This window comes from Falco punctatus (genome assembly GCF_963210335.1).
Source record: "Falco punctatus genome assembly, chromosome: Z".
In the NCBI taxonomy this organism is placed as follows: domain Eukaryota; kingdom Metazoa; phylum Chordata; class Aves; order Falconiformes; family Falconidae; genus Falco; species Falco punctatus.
In genome coordinates, this window is record NC_137586.1 from 62,635,333 (window position 1) to 62,658,582 (window position 23,250).

The 23,250-nt window shown below is 39.2% G+C and overlaps 2 protein-coding genes across 2 annotated transcripts in view; one reads left to right on the forward strand and one right to left on the reverse strand.

The window, feature by feature from the left end:
- Nucleotides 1-23,250, reverse strand: part of MCC (MCC regulator of WNT signaling pathway) — a 715,741-nt gene that overhangs the window by 380,611 nt on the left and 311,880 nt on the right. The window lies entirely within an intron of this gene.
- Nucleotides 1-23,250, forward strand: part of LOC308056098 (uncharacterized protein) — a 153,409-nt gene that overhangs the window by 102,565 nt on the left and 27,594 nt on the right. The window contains exons 5-6 of the mRNA XM_080370944.1: nucleotides 18,599-18,656; nucleotides 19,278-19,372. Of these exons, the coding sequence (XP_080227070.1) occupies nucleotides 18,599-18,656; nucleotides 19,278-19,355 (136 nt within the window). The 3' untranslated portion in view covers nucleotides 19,356-19,372. The remainder of the gene's footprint in view (nucleotides 1-18,598; nucleotides 18,657-19,277; nucleotides 19,373-23,250) is intronic.

Sequence of the window (23,250 nt, forward strand, 5' to 3'; positions counted from 1 at the left end):
TGTGAACGTTGCTCCTGCTTGACAATAGGAGTGATGAATAGAGTTGATTCCTGGTAAGAAAATCCTGTAATAGCTTGAATGACCCAAGTCATCTCTTTTATGGACAGGGTCTGCAAAGTGTGTTGTGTGTGGATTGGTTAGTGATGCTGCGCACTCAGGGTTCTCAGCATCTAAAGGGAAGTAAGATTATTATCTCTGCCATTCTGTCTTTCTTTATAGTGTCAGCTCTAATAAATGGCATTTTAAGTGAAGCTTTACAGAAGCTGAATGACTTTCTTAATGGAATTGTAATAGACGCGCACCTCCTGGTAGAAAAGGCAGGGGTCAGGCAAACCTTGTTTTGAGAGCAGCTAGTTCTCTCCATTGTGCTTTGAAAAGGCTCTAGAACAATAGCTCAGAAGTAGAAACCTGGGCTACAGGTCTCAGAAATTAGGCTGGGTTCCTACTCAGTAACAAAAGAGTCCATTCAATGTATACAGATACTCAGTAATTAACTTATTGATTTAAAAATGTATTTTGGTAAAGTATTTTCTCTTTTCTAATTTTAACACATCAAAAAACACTTAATGAAACATCTAAAATACGGTTTATCTATTCTTACTGAGTCCTGATTTAAATCAAAATAGGGCTTGACAGGAATGTGCAAGAAGAAAATCTAGATAGGAAGATTTAAAAAAAAATTAAGTCTTAGGGTTTTTTGATTTTTAAGATAAAGTCTTTACAACAAAGGTAGCTAATTTATGAACAGTATTTCTCAGTGCATTTCAGATGTGCTAGCTAAAATGGCAGATTGCTTTACTATTCCCAAGTATTGGTGAATTTGTAGTTAAGGCTATGCTTAGGTACCATTTTCCAGACTGCTGATTGCCATTAATCGTTGTATTAAGGACCCATAAAACCATAGGTTGGAAGGGACTTCTAAGAAGTCACCAATCCTACCTTCTGCTCCAAGCAGGACTATTGCCAGCACTACATGAAATCAGCTATGGCTTTGCTTTGCTGACTCTTGCATTGCCTTGTATCGATCTTGTCATAGCTGTTTGTTCATTGCTATTGATGAGTTCATTATTTTTTATTTCTTTCAACTTTGAAATTACATTGTAGCAATGAGGAACAAGAAAAAGACAAAACCCCATGGGACTGGCTGGTAAAGCAGTGATAATCACTCCATAGCTAGTTTATACTGATATTTCTGCAACTGCTGTTCATGATGTGTGTAAGAGTATGCAGACTGGGTAACACCTTGTTAGAGTGGAGGAAAGGATCAGGCTTTTATAGTAGACTGTACATAAAGACAAACTAATGTCATGCAGTTGTGAGAAGAAAAATGCTGATTTGGGTAGTACTAACAAAAGCGATACTTGAAAACTGGAGGAGGATTCTTGGGCTTGGTGTTTGTGAAGCCCCAGCTAAAGTTGTGTGACTTTTGGCACCACTCTTGAAAAGGACATAGAGATTAGAGAATGCCCAGGAGAACAGTCAAGAATTGTTATTATCAAAAAATGATAATTTTATGCAACAAGATGCACAAGAAACAGTTTAAACTAGAGAAGAGAAAACTAAGAGGGAAGAGAAAATGTTTCAAGTATGCAGCAGGTTGCTACTAAAAATAATAGCAATCAACTGAGTATCAGTTGAGAGCTGGGCAGGAAGACACTGGTTGATTTGCTCTGATGGCTTTTGAAGTTGGGTATCAGTTCTAGATGCATTTACATTATGACGTCAAATTATCATCACAAGAAGCTTTTAAGAGTGGATTAGCTAAAATCTGCCTGCCTCATGAGATCAGGGTTAAAATAAGGAGGTTGTTTCCTTGTAATCCAAGCCAGTTTACTTTTCTGTGATTTCTCTGAATATGGAGGAAGGAATGATTTGAATACCAAGCCAACACATGAGCTATATGGGAGCTTCCTCTTCACAGGTATTTAAGCTTAGTGTGAGATTTGGCACATCAGGTGGGAGTATGGGAAATTAGTTAATCTAGTGTGACTAAACAGAACATCACGGCCCTTTCAATTTGTCATAGCACTCTGAGGCTGGAAAAGGTTCAGTGAGCTGTACTTGGCTAAATTTTCTGGCAAAATGCTTGTCCACCTATTAGTGCCAGCTGGGAACAAAACCAGCAGTACCAGCCTGGACTGGGGTGCCCTCCTCCCATCACTTTTACATAATTTAAGGATCCATCTTTTGGAGCAGCTCATCTGATCTGCTTGGTTTCTTTTGTTTTAATTCACTCACCACAAATCTGAATACATTGACCTGAAGAAGCATTTAATTCTTTTTTATAGGTGTATTAGTAAGACATTGGGTGATAAAGATGCCATGGTGTATGGATCCTGACTATGAAACTAAGGGCTTCATGCAGAAACTTCATACTTACTCACTGCTATAGTAGGAACTTAATACAGAGGTAAAGATCTACTTGTGTGGTGTTTTTCACTGTGTTTGGAACTCTGACTACAGCAATTTAAAAATAAATTAATTATGTACAAAAGTGTAGTTTTGCCTCTGCATGGATGGTTAGTCTAATAGATGTTACATTTGTTTACTTTCAGTTTTGTTTTTCCTCTTTGCAGAATGAAAGTATGGGAATGCCAAGCAGACCTGGTGCTCATCACATATTTATGTTCATAAATATTTCCTTAGGACTGTCTTTGGTTGTACCTTGCTAGGATACACTTGCTTTATTATGATTTTTTTTTAATTGTGCAGACAGCTTCTGCTTTGTTGCTGTTAATGTCAGTATTCATGATAGAAACATGCTGTCCTGTTGGACTGGTTATGCAGTTTCTCATTCTCTCTGTTTTGTCACAAGAAATTTCTCGTTAAGAATATGTAGTTTATTGGAATTGATGAATTTGGAAGATGGAGAACGCAGAAGGAGAATTTGACTTCTTAACAAATTGTCTGTCTGTCCTTGTTTACAGAGCAAACTTCAGATTTCTCATTCTCAGCAAAATGTATTACTGTTCTGGAAGACCAATACATAGAGTAAATAAAACAAATTTTGACTTCATTATTTGGCTTTTTGCCCCTTCCACCCTCGAGATATTTTCTCAAGCTGCTTTGCCAATATTAACGTAGAGCATGTAGAAGAAAGAAGGCCTAGGTAGGTAAGTGTGCTGTTGGTTATACATTTATCAGTCAGTCATGCGCTCATGGCTGGATATTGGCACTTACCGTGTAAGTGGATGTCACTCAGCCACCTGAGGCTGAGGGTAATTGAAACTTTCGGGTAATCAGTTTTTGTAAAGAATGATGCAGACTTTCCTAGCAGTGCTGGATTTGTGGAATGTCTCCAGAGCTTGAATAATCTCAATATGGCCAATTAGGATTTTGATAATAAGAAGTTGATTATTAAAAGAAAACATAGGCCAGGAAATGAAGCTACTTATCAATTAGCGCTATGAGGAAATTGTAAGTGAAATATATTATGCAACAGGGAAGGAGAGCTCTTTGTCTTAGGGTCAGCAATTATAAAACCTTTGGAATCAAAGTAATAGTGATAATTATATTCCTATTTTAGGTATCAAGTATTATTCCCATGGCTAAAGAAAAAATTGCTCATGGGCAGCCAATTAGCCACCATCCAGTTTTGATACCGTACGGCTTCTGCACTTAAAAAAACTAGCTCATTCCAGTATGTCTTCTGAAGCAATCTAAGATGTTGATATGATAATAGACAAAAAGACATTCAAAGAATATGTGGTACCCTATGAAAATGTAAATTATCCTTTATCTAGTTATCTCCTTGTCATGACAATAAGGTCTTCTGACTGTTTTTTTTCAGTGTAAATGCCAGAAAAATCTTTTTCTTCACAGAGCATGGTAAGGTTGTTGAGGCAGTTTTGCACATTGCAAATGCATACTCTTCCTTATTCCTTTTCTCCAGATGTAATAATTAGCACAGTGTAGAAACTGGAATAGTAGGATGAGATGAAACATGATCTCATTTGTCAGTACATTTCTTAAAAATACTCACTTGACATACTACATTTTAAAAACTGGTGAAATAAGTGCTTATTCCTGAATTAGTGGATGTATTTAAAAAAAACTTGTGGCCATTTATTTATAAACAGGAAATCTGGTGGTTGCCAATGCCACAGAACCGTGGCTTAAGTGATGCAGGTCGGATTCTTAGCTATGCTGCTTTGACCTGGCAAATGATTGTCCTCCGGTTCCTGACAGTTTTTGTGGTGGGTAAACTGCGGGCTCCTGCTCATCTCTGTGTGGACCTTGGAGATGAGCCACTTGGAGGAACAGGAAGGGAGGAAAAGCCTGTGCCCTGCTGTGCCTTATGACACCATAGGCAAAATGGAGATAATAAGATTGGTGTATTATATTCTTACTATATCCCATTTATAACTTGGAGCAATTACCTGGAGCAAATTAAAATCTCTGGAGCAGCAAATATACTGCAATTTTTATTGTCTTGTACTTGCTCTTCAATACCAGATTGTAAAGCAGCAATACCACGTTAGTACTGGGCAGAATTCTAAAGGGTGCTGTAATGTGAATGTAACAATCAGAGGGGAAGGAAGCAGCTAACACACTGCAAAGCTGAAGTAAAATGGCATGCTACAATTTAAAAGAACTACACAAAAAGGAAAAAAATAAAAACAAAACAACAAATTGCTTCTTTTTCTATAGACAAAAATTTATATCATTTTCTATAGCTTTTTTTTTAGTTTTACCAATTAAATCCATGTGCAAGTGAAATCAAAGCACTCCCTATTGACAGGTGGGAAATAAGAGCTGACATGGCAGCTCTCTTGGGTCTCGCTGTTTTAATTTCCTTTGTACTCCATTGTGATCACCTATGAGCAAGTTGAGCACTCATTTTGAAGTCCAGGGGAATAGTTAATTTTTGGGTCATGTGTCAGCAGCAAATTATTCCTATAAATAGTTGCTTATGATTCTCTTTGATGTAATAGAGCTATTTTTTATTCAGGCTTTCTGCCTGACTCTAAAGCTGACAAACAATCATTTGACTGTCACAGTAATCTTTGTGCAAAGGTAATTTTGGTCTTGAAAGCAAAAAGAGCTGCCATAGTGCAGGTAGCAGAACTAGGTCATTATTTCTGAGAGGAATCACTGGAGCGTGTTATTTAATTTCTAGTCAAAAGACTTAGACTACTGGGTTCTTCTATCATTAACTACTGAATGATGACAATATTCAGTGTCAGTGATAGAGGTTTCCAGCAAAGTTCAAAAAGTAAAGAGTATGTTTCCCCTCTCAGTTGTTGTTTGCAATTCAAGGGTGCACAAATAAAGCATTCTTACTTGTTCTGTTCATTCAAAGAGATGGATTTCTTTCCTGGTTAAGAAATAAACCAGGAATCAACTGAGACTTTTTTTCTGTTTTGTAGCAAGAGATAGTAAGATAAAAGCAGAACCCTCTTGGGAAGAGACGTTCAGTAGGAAGGGGTTGTGGGAGACATGGTAGGAGATGAAGGAGTTACAGGAGAAAAATTGGGCAGTAGACAAGCCATGGTGTCGTGTCTTGAGAGATTTTGAGAAGACTAAAATCTGGCACTAAATCTGGCTTATGGCTTGTGGACAGATACTAGCTGATCATGCTGGTCTCTGTGCAGGATAGTTCCGTAAACTCACTTAAAATTTACATTTGATTTTGCTTTTTCGAAAGTTCAGAATCTAATTGTCTCTGTTTCCTCCCTCAGGAAAGAGCACATACTGTGATACCTGAACATAAGCGAGTTTAACCTTGTGTGTGTTGCTGAAGTTTGAGTGCTGATAGCTTTATGTTGAACAGCCACTTAATTAGGAGAGCTGTGGTCTTGAATGCTGTGGCTGGGTACAGTGTAGCTAAGTTAGCTCCAGTTGGTGAAATACCTTTGCACTGAAAATTCAGTGCTGCGGCATTCTTTAGGGACTGGAGATGAAAAATGTTTCCGAGAAGTACTGGAATTTTCTAATTTGTACATTGCTTTGAAAATGTAGCCAGAGATGTATGAAAACTTCCCATTATTTTAAAAATTAAATGTGTCCTTATTTTTCTCTTATTTCTTCTTTGCACTTTTCCTTTGCACTGAGAGGTGCGGGGGAATTGTTTAGTAGAAGATAAACACCATCCTTTAGCATTCTTCAGTTACAGCTTTTGTTGAAGACTGTAAGAGTCTATGCATGAAGTTAGATGACCACAATAAGATTCCTTAAAGTGGCTTTAATTGTCCTGGGCTGTGTGTTCTTAACAGTAGATTTAGGAAGTTGTAATGAAGAATTGGGTAATCACAGCAACCTGCACTGGTCTAACAGACTCTGAGCTGTGCTTGGTGATTGCAATTGCAGCCATCAACAAGGCAGTTCAGACAAAGCAATTTTGTTTTGTGTACCTTTACAGTCACTGTTTACTACAGCCACAAAACTGTTATTGTGTGCCCAGTTGTCAAGGCAGGTCTCTGTCTCAGGTTATCTGTTTCTTCATGCACAAAAGTGGTTAAATTCTGTTCCAGTGTACTTCTCCTGCCAACAAAGATAGATGAAGATAACCTCATGAAAGTGACCTTCCTTTTCTTTTTCTGGCTTGGGCTGAAGGTGATTCTCCCTTCAGGCCAGAGCACTTTGCTCAAGAGAAATTAATTTCTGAACAGGTAATAAGTATATATATGTGAGGGTAACTGTTGGACAACTGCTTTTTAAGGCAGAAAACTGAATAAACTATATCTTTGTTTTACTAAATAACTGGAAAATCTATCTGCCATTTGCAGAAAACTAGCAAGGTGAGAAGCATCTTTCTGTAAAAGAAAGATTTTGAAGAATTTATATTTACTGTCATGGCAAAATCATTGGCTGATAAAAGAGAATAAATGAAAGTTAAAGGTTTCTATTATAATTAATAGCAATGTTGATTCAGTCTTTTAATTTCTCTGGGCAGGGCTGAAACTTAACTTTCCTGTGTCTTCCTGAGATTTATACTTTAAACAGTTTTACAGTTTTAAAACCATAGCAGAAAAATACTGTGTTTCAGGCAGTTACTGAGCAGTGTTTTGCCATAGCTAATTTTCTGGTAACCACTACATGGTAGCTATTAAACTGGTCAACTGGTAAATATTCTTCAAAGATTGTTAAGGTAGTTAAATGTTTTTAATACAGCTGCATTGCTGTTCTGATAATCTAGCTGTCTGCTTGTGCATATATCTATATCTATCTATACCTGTATCTAGCTGTATCTATATCTTTGTCTATATCTGTATTTTTATTTATATCTATATTTATCTGTATATAAGCACACTCCTGATGTATGTTTATGCTTAGATATGTGTTAGTGAAGAGGAGTGAGTGAGTTTTGGACAAGGGCAGCTTTATGCTTGGATGAACCCTGGCTGCCAGAATGTTCCTGAGGGGGCTGTAAGACCTGTCCAGTTCATGCTGAGGAAAATGTCTACAGCCTTGAGCCACATAAGTAGGGACCCTGTGGTACCCAGACAGCCTCTAGTTCTGTCCTGTGCCAGGCTAATGCTCTTCCGCTGCATCATCCTTGTGGTATGTGAGTATTTCCCCTCCGTATTTGAGAAGGCAACTCAGGATCTACAACCATGTATGAGTGAGTTGCATTCCCTTGCAGTGTGATATCAGGCGTTGCAAGCCCTGTGTAGCTCTTTAAAGCAGAGTATGAATACATATCTATATACAAGAACTCTTTCCAAACCAAAATGAGCAAACAGAACTAAGAAATGGATTAGGATGCAGCTCTGCCGATTTGGTAGGTAATGCGCCCCGAATAAGGTATTTTTGGCTCTGTCCACAGATGGCAGTCACTTCCTTTTCCTTTACAAGTGCCTGGATAAGGCAAGCTGGCCAGCATGGTGAACTTTACAGAGTAAAATTTTAGGTCCACTGGAGCTGTTTGGTTATCTGATGTAAACAAACTGTGCAACTTGGCTATGTTCGCAGCTGTCTTAAATCATCTGACAGAATTGTGACTGGCATGGTTTTAAATTTAATTCAAAGCTAAAAACCACTTGTAGTTTATTTCTGTGTCATGTGTATTGATATCTAGGTGTCTTTGGAACATCTCAGGCAGGCTGTTGCAGTGTCCATGGATCTGGACACAGGGCTAATGTTCTTGAATCTGTTCCAATGGATTTGAATCAGTTAGGAAATATCCATGAGTGCAGAGATGAGTTGTCTGTCCGAGTACTTTTACATGAGTAGGCTGTGATAAAGAGTTACCTTCTTGGCAAATTATAAACATGCAGACATGCGAAATAGCTCTTTGTCAGAAGAATGCACAGAGCCTACATGGGTTTTCCATGACTACATTGTAGCTTGCTGAGAATGCATAAGATTACTTTTTGAAGCCAAGTCTTTAGGCATTTTGCAGATGAATTTACTTAATGTTGAGGAATTACATACAAAGCAATATAAAATTACTTAATACACTGTTGATCTGCAGTAAACAAACTGCATCTCAGGGTAACACATGAGTGACTGTCTTGCAGTACATAATTATCTGTCAGCATAAATGTTCTTAAAGAAGTAATGTATACTTAATGAGAATTGACATATTGTTACTCTTTACAACTGTGTGACTTTACAGAATCTGAATTACAGATCAGTCCTGATAAAAGGAGAAACTGGTGGCAAAATATTTATTTTATATATATGGCATCCTTGTTTTTTATGCAGCCTGTGTATTTTCAGAGTGCAGATGAAGCTTGTTGCCATGGTTACTGTGAAGATCTTTCTTTCCTTATAACAGCAGATGTCCTTCAGCCTCTCAACAAATTAAAACTCCTTTTCTAGGCCTCTGCATTTTGAAGCACCTTTTTTTTACTCTTGGTATCCCTCTCACTTCTTCCGTACAAACCCCATTCACTTTATATAATGCTACACTTCCTCTCCTTTCTACTTCTGTCCTGTCTCCCACTTCAGATGGTTAAAATTCTTGAGTCAGTCCTAAAGAAAGATTTCTGCAAAGTGTAATGTGGGTCAGTGCCCCTTCTCTGAATCTCTGCTATTGCTCCTTTGAACTGTCATAGATCAAGGAATATTAATTATACAAATGAGTTTCCATGAGACCTCATTCACACTTTATGTATTAAAAAACTGAGCATAAATGTTCCATATGAGCATGGAACAGAGCGCAGGAACACCAACTGTGGATTGAGTCCACTCCATGTTTCAGATGACAGGAGAGTCACATCATCATGCTCATAAATTTTATTGAATGCGGTCCAAGACTAGTCTGATTGTTGGACTCATTATTAGTGGAAGTCTGGTCAAGGTTGTTTTTACTTAGATGGCTAATTTGAATCCATTTCTCCTGAGTGGATATTACCCATAAACATTTTGTTACCTCTCTTGTTTTGCTCTACATTGGTGTCTTAGAGGAAGAACTATGGTCTCATTTAGGTTCCATTTGGCTAGATTACCCAACCTAGCTCTCTGTTTCTTCATGAGAGAAAGACTGTTTTGTTCCTCTGATGGTCATAGACCTCCTTTGTGTGTGTTCCAGTTAAAAGCACATTTTGTGAAGTATGAGCAAGCTCAACCTTGGTGATCTATCTTAGGTGCAATCTCACCATAGTTCTGTGCAAAAGTACTAGTATTTCCTGAAGGAAATAAAATTTAATATTTATGCATATATATTTTTATACTTCCTGAAGGAAATCCATATGTCCTAGGATTGCATATATTTTTTCACTGCTGCATCACATTGTAGTTCATAATCATTACTAGTTATACAGCTCTTTCCTTTCCCTCTGCAGCTTCCCAGTGATAAACCCATATCTTCTAACAGAAGTTTCTCTTCTGGATTTACACAGTGGTACAATGGCGCTTAATGTTCCACTGTCCAGTGCTTTTTGTATGATATTGCAGTCCTCTGTGTTGAAAATGCTTTGTGACTTTAGCAAATTTCATCAGTATGCGCTTGCTTTCTGTACCCCTTTCCTTACACAGTTCTGATAAGTTGCCCATCTTCTTGCAACATGATTTCTTTTGGACTATAAAGCTCCTCTCACAACACAATACCACAGTGTATTCTCTCTTTTTATTAATTCCTTATTTGCTCACAATTCTTTTGCTGAGCTGGCTTCTCCAGGTCAATAGTTTGCTTTGTGGTACTTCATAGAAGATTTTTTTATGAGATTCTGGTCTAGTTTAGGTCTAGTTAATCTTCTGTGGTTTATTTTCCCTTCTTTGTTGTTAGCATCATGTGTGCTGTCTCTAGGCAAGCAACCTTACTAAAAAATAAGTGAAAAATCTTTACAACTCAGTTTGTAGTTTAATGCAGAGATGGGAAATAATTGGTTACCTTGCCTTCCTTTATCACATGAAACTTCTCCAGTTTTGCTTTTGCCTAATATGGGGTAGCTCACCACACCGGAAAACTAGACCAAAATGTTTAGTTATCTGAAATTCCTCCATCTGCATAATTTCTCCACTCTTGTTCTTCTGCTGATACCACCAAAGGATCTTTGATTTTTTGTTGGAGTTCATAGTCAGCCTGGCTTCTGGCAGTGCTCTTTCTTCTGACCTTCAAGTTATACCTTTATGTATTTACTTTATGTATTATAGGTCCACTTCCCCCCTAATTTGAAATTCCCCAAGTTTTTCTTTTTCTGGTTTAAAAAGAAAATGTTGCTAAGAGAAAGGCCTTGTCTGTAGTTTGATGTATTTTAGATTTATTCCTAGCTGACCAGAGATAAGGCCATGAAATAAACGTGTGATTGCGAGTGCCATCTTTGGCTTGTCTGTAACAAAGCACATTTATGTATCAATATAACAGTGTGAAATTAATGGTACAATTTGACATTTATGGAGTTTTGATTTGCTATTAGCATTTCCATTTGGCAATTGCTACTCAGTATAGCAATTCATTGACTTTATACTTTAATGACTAAGAATTCTATATATTTATATGAATTAAAAATTCAGTAATGTTCCTACATCTTGCTGGCATTATGAATCCATTCTATTACTACCAGATAAATAATACCCTTATTCCCTTTCTATAACATGAAAACAAAATTGGTTAATTCTTTCATTAGGCGTCTGTTCTCCAGTGGTGTGTTGAACAACATAAAAAAAATCTTCTCCATTTTTGGTTTAATAACTGTAGGGAAATAATCCTGAGAATTAGGCTGTATATAGCAAGACATTAAAAAGGGTAGTTATATTATTTTCAGTTCATGAAAGAGTTGCATACTCAAAAGCCTTGATCTTTTTTGATCAAATTTCCTGAACATTAACACTGAGCTAATGATAATGACCTGCCTCTGATAAGTGCTGTAGTTAGCTCAATTTATAATGTTTATAAATTTGAGATACCCAGTTAAAATGTCATTGCAGTAAGATGATCAATAAGTACTTACTAGTTAGCCTAGATTATAATGAAAAATATTTATAATGACAGTTATTGTTACCTTCTTTCCTGTTATTGATACCTTCTTTCCTGGGTCAATACAAGAGACACAGTGATGGGATGGTGTCACATGAAAAGGGGGGGAGCGGGGGGAGATTTTCTCAATGCCTAGTGTTTGATCTGTGTGTCAGCGCCCCAGACAAGCCCAGACCCTTGTGCCTGACGAGTTTGTCAGCATCCCATTATAGGGACCCTTCACTGAACAGTCTTGATGGATTGCAGTGTGATTCAACTGACTTGTTCAGGGAAATGGGCCAACAGCATCGGGGGGACCCCTCAGCGGGTCTTCCCACTTTATTCGAATATGTTACCCGCTGCTGGCAACTGCTAGCACCAATGAAGGACTAAGACTAACAGTTTAAGAAATAACACACTTTATTAATATCAAATCATGACAGAATAATGTTCGAAGTTTGCCAGTGATAAATACACTGATTGCAAGCAAGCTTTAACCGATACACCTAATAGCAGCTGGTGTTAAGTTAGTCATAGAAAAAGGCTGTCAGCCAATAGATGTCCTTATTAGACAGACTTAACAGACAGGTCACAGATAAACCTAGTAGACAGGTTCAGCCTGTCGACTGATCCCAGAACTTACGATGGAGTCTCCCCTAACTACTCCCCTCATCTGTCTGCTTTTTACACTTCATAGCACGTTGTGTATTCATTCATCATATGCAGGATTGGTTATAAGTTTCTTGCTCTTAATGCAAATTAGTAAGTGTCCTCAGATAGCACTAGTGAAGTTCTCTACTGTGTATGCTCGTCAAGCAGGTATTTGCTTTCTTTTGGGGGGGGGGCTATTTGAGTTGGAGGTTATGATCTCCCACTACTACAATTATCTTTGTCCTGTTTTCAACTAATTTTCTGTTGATGCCAGTGGATTGCAACACCGTATCATCCCATTTCCTCTCATGGCCAGAACTTTCCTCACTTGAAGGCTTCTTTCTGTGAACTTAGGTGTTCTTTTCACTATCTGTTCTTTTTTTCTCATCCTCCCCAGGGCTGACTCCCTTGATTAGAAGTCCCTTCATTCATAACAACTTTAGAGAGTGGGTCAGCTTGACCTGGCTTTGTGAACACTAAATCAGAGTTGAGTAATCTGGGAATTTAGACAACGGTTCCCCCTCTTTGGACTTACTTCAGTCCAGGACCAGTCCATTTCCTTCACGCTTAAATGGAGCTTGAGTGACTCCGTCACACATACAGTTGTTACTAACTGGTATCTCATGCCCAATGAGGCGTAGTAGTACCTTGGAGGCAGGTAACTTTGAGATGGAGGGGTGCGTCAGTATTACAATGAGATTATTTCATATGAGGAAAGTAATTTTGCTATAATATTTGGCTCAGCAGCAGACATCTCATAGATTCTTCATGTGACAACTGCTGTGCAGCTTATCAGCTGTGTGGTGCCATCAGGTTCCATTCCTGCAGGAAGCATAACAGAGCCTGGCTGCGATGTCTCCACTCTGCTCCACCTTCCGTCACTCCTATCAGCAGGTGCTGAGCTGGCAGGGTGTCTTGCTTAGGGAGCTGTGGTGATGTAGATTCCATGCACACTGACCATCCTGAAAACGATAGCTGCATTTTACCCTAAAATAAAAGATTTCTGTAATACTATGCCTCTATTAGGTCCAAGTCTTTCCCTAATTCCCCCAACCCCCCTGCCCCCACCAAGTAATATTCTCACAGATGGTAGAGAAAACTTTTGATTTTGAATGAACAAGAAGTTAAGGTTTGAAATGCTGAATCAAATGGGAATAAGCTGAAAGTTAAAGAAGGCAGCTGTGGTCAGGAAGAGCAAAGTAGATGTACAGTATCTGCTGGAAATTAAATCCTGAAAATGAGGAAAATTTACTGTGCCCAGAGTAAATTCAAGGTTGAGTATGGTTAGTTTATTTTTGCATGGAATTATTTGATATGTTATACATATGTGAAAAAATCTAGGTCCACTTGGTATTACTGTGGGAGGATCCCAGATTTTAAGGCCAGGGAGGACCATTCTCATAAGTGGCCTGAGGTTTACATCCAAAACCTGAAATGCAGGTCTGGATTCCCAGTTCAGTCCATTACCAAAGGAAAGCATTGCTGAAATTCAGGTGGGATGATGATCTGGGCATCCATACTGAGAAAATTCAAGTTTGTGTCCAATAAAACCAAATCAAAACAACATGGTGAGAATTCATGAAAGAATGTGGTGAAGGGGACCTTTGAAGCTAATATGGAGAGGGCAGGTTCTTTGTGGCCCACTGTGTGCTGAATCCATGCTGTCTTAATCTGTAATAATGGCCCAATTTAAATATGACAAGTAAACACAAATGGAAATTAATGAGAAACAAATTTGGAACAGATGGGAGGGAACAGTTTTTCATGCAGAAAATGCTAAGCTTTTGTAATGACCACAGAGGTGAGGTTGTTGCAGAGGTAATTTAGAGGAAAGAATAATGGACTGTGTTATTACCTCAGTATGATAATCTGAAATGACATTGTATGGCCTTTCCATAATATCTCAGGCCATGCTTTCTTTAGGTTGCTGCCTTTGCATCTCCTAGTCTTTTACAGTGCTGTCCCTCATGTTGGAGGGGGACAGCAGATTGCGTGCTTTTGTAATGCTGCCAGAGATCCGGCCTCCACTGCCAACCATTGTCCAGTTCTGTTTCCCTTTCTGAGAGGAAAGAAAATGTTGAGAAAGCTGCTGAAACAACAGTTTCACTGTTAGCCCTAGGAGTACAGGAATATATTTAAGTTGCAGTTGAGATTTAGTAACTGAGCCACAGCAGAAGAGAGTAAAGTGTGATCCTACTCAGGCAAGTTACAAGCTTCAGCTGGCTTTACCTTACAGTATTGTAGAATATTGAATCATAGATGAAAATTTTTACCATTACTATGCCAATTCCTTTTAAACACTGCATTGCATGTTACATTGCAGGAATTTTCTGAAATATCTTTAGCTTAGCTCTTCATGCTTCTGATAGCCTGTATGGAAATACAGACCCTCAGGAGCTTATTTTGGAGTCAGTTTCTTGTACATCCAAGCAAATTATTAAATCAGTTAAGAGCCAGAAGGGAATCTGCAACATTGTAGATAAAGCAAACAGTAACACTAACATACGGATTCTTTGCATTTCTAATTTGCTTGTTCCACTAATTTAGTATATAAATTGGTGGAGAAGTAAAATCAGCACTGATAAATAATGTAATTATATACATAAAGGATTTATAGTGAAAAAGAAACACAGCTGCTATTTGGAGATCTCCACTTATGAAAAACTAGTATTTTCCAGTATTCAGAAAATGCTGCTGTGATTAGACACAGAGGTGTTCCTGTGAACAAGACCCTATGTTTTACTGCACTTGTCATCACTGTTGAAGCAATGAAATAGAGAAAGCAAATGAAGAAACTTCTTTTGTCACTGAAATATACCCTTTAAGCAGGCAGCAAAGTGAGAATTGGATGTTCTGATCAGCAGCTGGGGACAAACAAAGAAACAGCTTGGCTTTTTTGTTCCTGGGAACGTCCTGTTCACAAACTGGAATACAACTGCTTGTTTGGACTCTGTGTCATTAGTTACAGGTGAAAATGTGCTACTGTTTCAGTTAAGAACTGGAAAACATTCAGTTTCTTGTGAACATTTTCAATTAATTTCCTAAATCCTACCACCACTGTGCCACCTTGCAACTTCATACAAGCATACAGCTTTTGAATTATCTGACTTTTAGGAGGGTTATGTAGCACTCATGTATCTACTTTTCAACTGCTTTCAGAATGTAATTTCTTAAGTATCTTTATGGTTATGAAATACAACCTTATTTGCTGATCAGCAGCTTTCATAGCTACTTGAGTTAAAATGAGATGTATCTTCCAAGATGCATCATAAAGCAGTTAACATGGTGAGAAAGGTAGAGAAAACGTATTCCCTGTTTAATCTAAGCTAGTTATTTTTGAGAGTCCTGATACTCATGAAATATAGCAGGCTATCTTCTTCTGCATCAGCAGCAGGGGCAACGGTGGCATAATGCTATACCACTTCTGTTTGACAAAGCAGTGTGCGGGTTTGTTTTAAAGAATCCATTTTTCTTGCTTGCTGGATGGGACACATGGCTTGATAATGACTCACTGCACTTTTGGGAAAGGTTACAGAAACAGTAGTTACAGAAACCCTTGAGGTTTTAAAAAGTCCTTGATTTCCTGGCTGTACTTTAGTCCATGATATGATACTGAGATAGTCTTGTATGTCTATCAATTTGGCAATGCCATAATTTGTGTACCAGTGGTGGTAATTCTAGGTACATCATCTGCCTTTGAGAATGCTGACTGCAAAGTTAAACTGACCCTGCTGTAGGTCAGGACAGGAGGAGTCTTCATTGTAATTCAGGAATGTGGAGAAGATGTGGAGGGCAGTGCATTGGGTGATGGCTGTAATGATCTGAAGGTTTGCTTGTGGTGGAGGAGATCAAACAGACAGCACAGAGACCTGTTCTGCTCAAATCCTTCTGAAGGCTCTGGGAGGTTTTTCCAGGAGGAAGTGGGGTGAGGTATCTTTGTTGTAGTGATTTTATACTATGGAAGATATCCAGCTCTGCAAGATTGTTTTATTTCACATAAATTGCTGATTGATTGACTAAGTGTCACTTAATATTATTGTTCAAGGGGTAGAAAGTTGGCTGAAGTACAGTCCAGGTAAGACAGAAGTAAATTTGTTTGCTTTTAGGGACTAATTGGTAGTAATGGACTAAGCATCATCTCCCTCATTACATGGTTGGTTGTCCTTTTTAAGATTGCTTCACCTGAAAAGAAGAAATACCTTTGGTCACTCAACATGATCTGATGAGGAGAGCTGTCAAGGATGAAAGATCATCTAAAAAATCAATATTTTTTATGTTAAAAGTAATGTGAATAATGTGCAAAATACATTACAAATGGGCAATATGAGGTCTTCATAACAGTGCTTGTCTTTCCAGTGGTCTGAGTGGTGAAGCTCTGGAATATTTTGCAGCAGAACAATGTCAACAGTTAGTGATCTGCTGCACCACTTAGATGTTCACGAGTCTGTGGGGCCAGATGGGACCCACCCAAAGGTACCTAAGGGAGCTGAGGGAGGCACTTGTGAAGATGATTTCCATCATTTATGATAAATGGTCCTGGTTACCTGGGGAGGTCCCATAACACTGGAAGTTATCCAGTGTAACACCCATCTACAAGAAGGGCAGGAGGGAGGATAGGGGAAACTACAGGCCTGTCAGCCTGACCATGGTGCTGGGAAGGGTTATAGAGCAGACCATCCTGAGCGCCATCATGCAGCATGTGCAGGACAACCAGGGGATCAGGCCCAGCCAGCAGGGGGTTATGACAGGCAGGTCCTGCTTGGTAGACCTGATCTCCTTCTATGACAAGGTGACTGCCAAGTGGATGAGGGTGTTGTCTACCTGGACTTCAGTAAAGTATTTGACACTGTCTTCCACAACATTCTCCTGGAGAAACTGGCTGCTCATGGCTTGGACAGGTGTACTCCACACTGGGTGAAAAGCTGGCTGGATGGCCAAGCCCAAATTGCTGCAGTAAATGGAGTTACATCCAGCTGGTGGCCAGTCACAGTGGTGTTCCCCAGGGCTCAGTACTGGGGCCAGGCCTGTTTAATATCTTTACTGGTGATCTGGATAAGGGCATCCAGTGAGCCCTCAGTGAGTGACACCAAGTTGCAGGGGGAGTTGATCTGCCTGAGGGCAGGAGGCTCTGCAGAGGGACCTGGGCAGGCTGGAGCGATGGGCCCAGGCCAGTGGTGTGAGGTTCAGCAGGGCTCAGTGCCGGGTCCTGCCCTTGGGTCACACCAGCCCCACGCAGCGCTACAGGCTGGGGCAGAGCGGCTGGAAAGGGCCTGGTGGGAAAGGGCCTGGGGGTGCTGGGTGACGGCCGGCTGGGCAGGAGCCAGCAGTGTGCCCAGGGGGCCCAGGCGGCCAGCAGCACCCTGGCCTGTGTCCCCAGCGGTGTGGCCAGCAGGACCAGGGCAGTGACCGTCCCCCTGCACTGGGCACTGCTGAGGCCGCCCCTCGAACCCTGTGTTCAGGTCTGGGCCCCTCTCTGCAAGGGGGACATTGAGGGGCTGGAGCGTGTCCAGAGACGGGCAGCGGGGCTGGGGAAGGGGCTGGGGCACAGGTCTGATGAGGAGCAGCTGAGGGGACTGGGGGTGTTTAGTCTGGAGGAGACTCAGGGGGGACCTTACTGCTCTCTGCAGCTCCCTGACAGGAGGCTGTAGGCAGGTGGGGGTCGATCTGTTCTCCCAGACAACTACTGACAGGACAAGATAGAAGAGTCTCATAGTTTAGATTGCATGTTGGGAAAAATTTCTTCACTGGAAGGGTGTTGAAGCATTGGAACAGGCTGCCCAGGGAGGTGGTGGAATCACCATCTCTAGAGGTGTTTAGAAAAGATGTAGATGTTGCACTTAGGGACATGGTTTAGTGATGGACTTGGAAGTCCTGGGTTAATGATTGGACTTGATGATATTACAGGTCTTTTCCAACATGAATGATTCTATGATTCTTTAATTCCAAGTCTGCTTTCTCCTCTACCTTCTGTCCAAGCAATTGTGTTAATAAAGCTGTGGAAGGTCTTTGTGGGCAACAAATAAACTGAACCAACTGGTGTTTTCACTATGTTTTGTGCAATTAAAAAAATATTTTCTCCACTTGCAAAATATGTCTAATTTACGGCAATAGCTCTGCTCTGTTCAGCACCCTGCTGTCTCAATTATGGATGTATTTTTACACTTTTGTCCTCACACATTGCTGCCATTAAATTTATACTCTAAAATGAAGCAGTCTTTTAACTTTCAAAATTTTGTTAGGCATGCTTTTCTGTGTGCTGCTTGGTATCTTATGACATGACAAGAATATTGAGCTCTGTTTATAAACCACTCATTTGCATTGTTTTTATAAATGTGCAGAAAAAGAGAATAAGAGGGTGGTTTTATCACTTAGATTTTAACGTGCTTTGAGGCATTTTCCCCTAATGCATCACTTACTAACATTGCATTAAATTATATTAGTTTAATTTCAATCTGTCATTGGATCAGTTCTGTTTCTTGTTGGTATTGCCATACTGAAAGTCTGAAATTTTGATGGCTGTGCTTTTGTTTCCTATAGATTACAGATAAATTATGCCTTTACCTCAGTAAGATTTCGGTGACTGTTCTTGTGTTTATCTTTTAGTTGCCCCATAGCAAGTACCAGCAACCATTCACCCTTTTGCTACAGTTTCTGCCCTGAGGTAAGACTCTAGCAGTTGCTTCTGGACCATGAGAGACCTGTAGGTTCTTATTGAAATGCACACATGCTTTACGAAATAACGATTCAAATCCTGGATATCTATGCCTGAGGAAAACAAAACAAATTTCTTCAGACAGTGCTTCTGCCTTACTGCCCACATGGTGAACACAAGTCCTCTTGGGTACAAGAAACAGCATGTACGATTAACTTCACTTTCAGAAAATTATCCCAGGAAAATAGGATGTACTTAAATACATACAAGCATGTGTAATTGCATGAGTATTTGTGCTGCCGCCATGAAAAACTTGGCAAAGTTAGGCATTATCCACACAGAAGTTTTAGGTGGTATTTTGCATTCATGCAATGGAGTTAATTCTTAGTAGTGTGTGCATGAAATAATAATAGCTATTAACTATGACCCCAAGGCTTACAATTTTTCATTAATGCATTATAGAGGATGGTATCCTTAAAACAGTATCAATTAATGGAGAGAAAGCATAACAGAGCTATTAATTATTTTGGTAGAGACACAACACTTTTGTAACCCTTGTGTGTAAAGCAAGTAAGAAAGAAGCTAAGTAGTATTGTTTATGGTGTTAACAGCCTTTTTCACATCCCACAGTGCACCAGTGTTGCCATTCCAGAGTGCAACAGAGGGGGACAACTGAGCACAGTCTGCAACACACCCAGTGCAGCCTGACCTGCATCAGTATCACAGTAATTTATAAGACTTCCAGTTATCCATTCTGTAACATACAGATCATTCAAACTAAGGTCCACGCACAAAACATGGGATTTTGTCTTACCGTCTTCATCAGGATTTCAGTGTGACAATTTATATGAAGAAGTATTACTAAACATAGGTAAATGCCTTGTACTTTGACCCGTGGTAGTCTCTGTATTAGTACATCCAGGAGAACAGAAATCAATATTCAACTGCATTTGTCAACGCAACTGTACATAATAACCAAGTTCAACTCTGCTACGGGTTTGATTTTACTATCTTCAGAAATCCTTATCCTTTTGAATAACCTTAGCATGCATTAGCAGAGAAGAGACATAATCAAACCAGCAGTTTGTGGAACTCCTGTTGTTCAAGAAGTTTGGTACACATGCTTTTTACTTAGGTCAAGTTTTTCCAAATGTACAGTCAAAGAAAAATCACAAAGAAATTATCATCTGATGAGAATACGTAAAGCCACTACACATGATGAAATTTACTCCTATATCTTCTCTGGTTGTTATTTGTGGGTGGGCCTTTGGGTGGAACAGCAGAAGAGTATGTTTCAAGAAATCAGTTAGGTTACCAGAAAGTTATAAAGTATTGGGAAACTATACTCAATTAAGGAGTTTATCAATATCAGTTAATAAAATTTACAATTTTGTAAATTATTTCAAAGGCTGTTGCAGGAATTTTCTGTTTGGGTACACATGACTGGAAAAGAGAGAGTTCAGGTATGTGGAGGAGCTGACTGTTCTGTTATTAGTTGAACATTCCCCACAAAGAAAATTACCTTGGGGTTTTGGGGTGTTTTTCCCAGACATCACACTATTCACCTACTGCCCTTATCACAGTTCAGACACTGGGACATAGTAGGACAGTCCCTGAATATTTTCTCAGGAAAAGAAAGGAAGATGTGTGTAGTCTTATAATTAGATATAAAATCCAATGTCATTTAAAGACGGTATCTTTCTAGACTATCCGAGGAAAGATCATTTTTACATACCCAGAAGCAGCCATCAGCAGAATCTGGGGGAAGGTTTCTGGTTACTAGTCCTCTTTAATCCGGCTCCTTTTTTTTTTTTCTTTTTCTGAATGTTAGTGCAGATTTAAGTGTAAACTAACCATCATTTTGTAGCAATAAAAGAAATCCCAAACCAATGGATTTGCAAAAACAAAGCAATTGTACATCTACAAGCAAAAAGGTCTTTCTTGCCCTGCCACTGAATAAAGAACACTTGTTTTCTGGCCATACACCCATTCTTCACACCATTTTATGTTCAGTTTTATATCACAGCTGTAATAAATCTTTTTTCTCGCTTACAAATAAGTCATACTTCAAGACTCTTCTTTATTCAGACACCTCTGGTTCTTCTTCTAACACTTCCTGAATATTGCTAGATTCTGATTCTTTTCCAGTTTAAACCTAAGAATTTCAGTCATGTAAAACAGCATCTCTGAGAGCAAAATTCACATTACAAAAGGTGCAGCACAGGGCAGCAGAACTGATCTTGCAATTCTTTTGCCAAACTTAGGGAAGCATCATGGTCTATGCCAGCAAGCAGGAACCTTCTTTCATATCACTTCCATTCATATAAATCTGAAATAGCTCCAGGCAAAAGTCACAGTAGTTCACCCCAAGCAAAGTAATAAGAATGTTGATACTATTGCAGCCCGATGTATTGATTGTGTATTACCAGCAGAACGTGTCCTTTCACTTATTTTCTTCAAAGATCAAACTTCAGGGTAAAACCATGACCTTTTTTCTGCATCTGTTTTTACTTAAGCTCAAGGAAGACCTGTGTTTCATTTGTAGGGAAAGAAACTGATCAGTCCAAGCAAATTTTCCAATATCCTTACACTTTACAAATTGCAGAGTTCAATTAATGATTAAGATGGAGAACTGGTGTCTCAGGGAAACTGGAAACCAGTCTGATTTTATTACATATTTCAAAACGCTCTGTAAAGCTATCATGCAACCTATAGACTACAGAACACTGGGAGAGGATTTTCTCTTCCTTGCAAAAGGCTTCTCTTCCAAATGCAGGCAGCTGACTCAGTAACACGTATTTACTGTGCTCTTGTAGACTGATATTTGTTGCATATACTTGCAACAAGCTTGGAGAGTGATTTCCCTATTACAGCGTGCAACTACTTACATGAAATATGTGAGCTTCCATAAAAGACTTCAGCAGCCAAGACATTCATTACAAATGGAAATACAGAGTAAGTCTTACTAAAGCAAGAACCTATATTTCACTGTAAATACTATCTTCATCACCAGGCAACTATCACAAACACTGGCAGGACACAGAGGTATAGTTCTACTTGATACAAATTTATTTGTGGAAAAGTATATTAACAAGGTTCTTACTCTGCAATGTTCAAAGACGTAGTAAATTCTTATTAATGCTGAAGTATAAGGACATGGAAAGAAGATAGGGAATTTCTTTCAGAGCCTTCAGTTTTATATTCTGCTAATCAAATGACAGTCTATTGGAGTGCAAACTTTGTTCCATGAATAGATGTAGTTCTTGTGATCAGTTGCTTTATATCTATCATACTTGGGTTAACAGCGTACATCACTTGGCCCACAGCAGGTGCCAGACCTTTGCAAGAAGAAGCAGCAAAGTTTTCATTTCTATGGTTGATATAAGGAACACTACACTGAAGTGAAATGGTTGCAAATAATTTGTTTTCCTTTAGTGACTGGATATAAATAAGAAACTAGACTCCAATAAACAACACTGGGGTCGTTTTAATTCTGGTTAGGTCTGATGTATCACTCCTCTTATTGGCTGAAAGAGAATTTCCTTGTGTTCTGTGAAACCCTCTGTAATAATGAAGTTTTTCTTCAGAGAATTACAGAAGTATTTAACCCCTAAATGACAAAAGCTTGAATTGTTAGAAACACATTCAAAAATTTGTATACATAGTTATACCACTGTGTAGCCTGTTCTGTACTGATCTCTGGGACTCAAGATATTCTCCAAGAAGCAGAAGGGAGGGTTTTTTCAGGGAAGCGATGTATCAGGTGGCTAATAAAACAGAGTTCAGAAGATCAAAAGACACACTCTTATTCCAGTCAGTGAGTCTTGTACCTGTGAGAGGTGCACACCAGGAGGGCAGGACCACCTCCGGGCAAAGCTAGGTCTAGGAAGCACCTGCAACAGCAGTGTCCTCCGGGAGGTCAAAAGAAGAGGGGGCACACTGGCAAAAGTGGAATAAATTCTGTATACGACACATGGAGTTTTACTTAATAACAAAACAGACCCAATCTTTGTTCAAAATATCGCACGTCAATGCTGCAGTTCCAAATATTTATACCCGTCCATAGGAAATCCCATCTGAACAGTCTATACTGGTTCACAACAATATTATGCTACACTTCTGATTTTTGGTGAAATACACGCAAGCACCTTCACATTTTCTTCTGTATTGTCCAAGTAAACCAACTTATCAAGTAAGAGCGTATCTATTGCTAAGCCTCCACCTTACTCTAGCAAATCACATCTTCTGCTTCCCTCACAGGCCAGAGTACATACAGAAAATTGCTATTTTGCATCCACTAAGTGGCACATTGTGGTAAATTTACTTAGCACATATGTACTAACACTCTGCATCTGACAACAGCCACAGACGGACCCACGTACCTCAACAGGCTTCAAGTTCACAGCTGAACTAGGATACAATTTTTACTGCCAATTGCCATGTCATCTTTCCCCTTCCAATCTCCTTTTCATTAGCCATAAGTGTAAGATACAGCACAGACGATCAGTAATCTGCATAACACCTCAAATAACATTCATTCGGTGCTCCAATTAGCTACTGCATTTTAGAATAGCATCAAAACAAGGACAACTTATCAATTCAT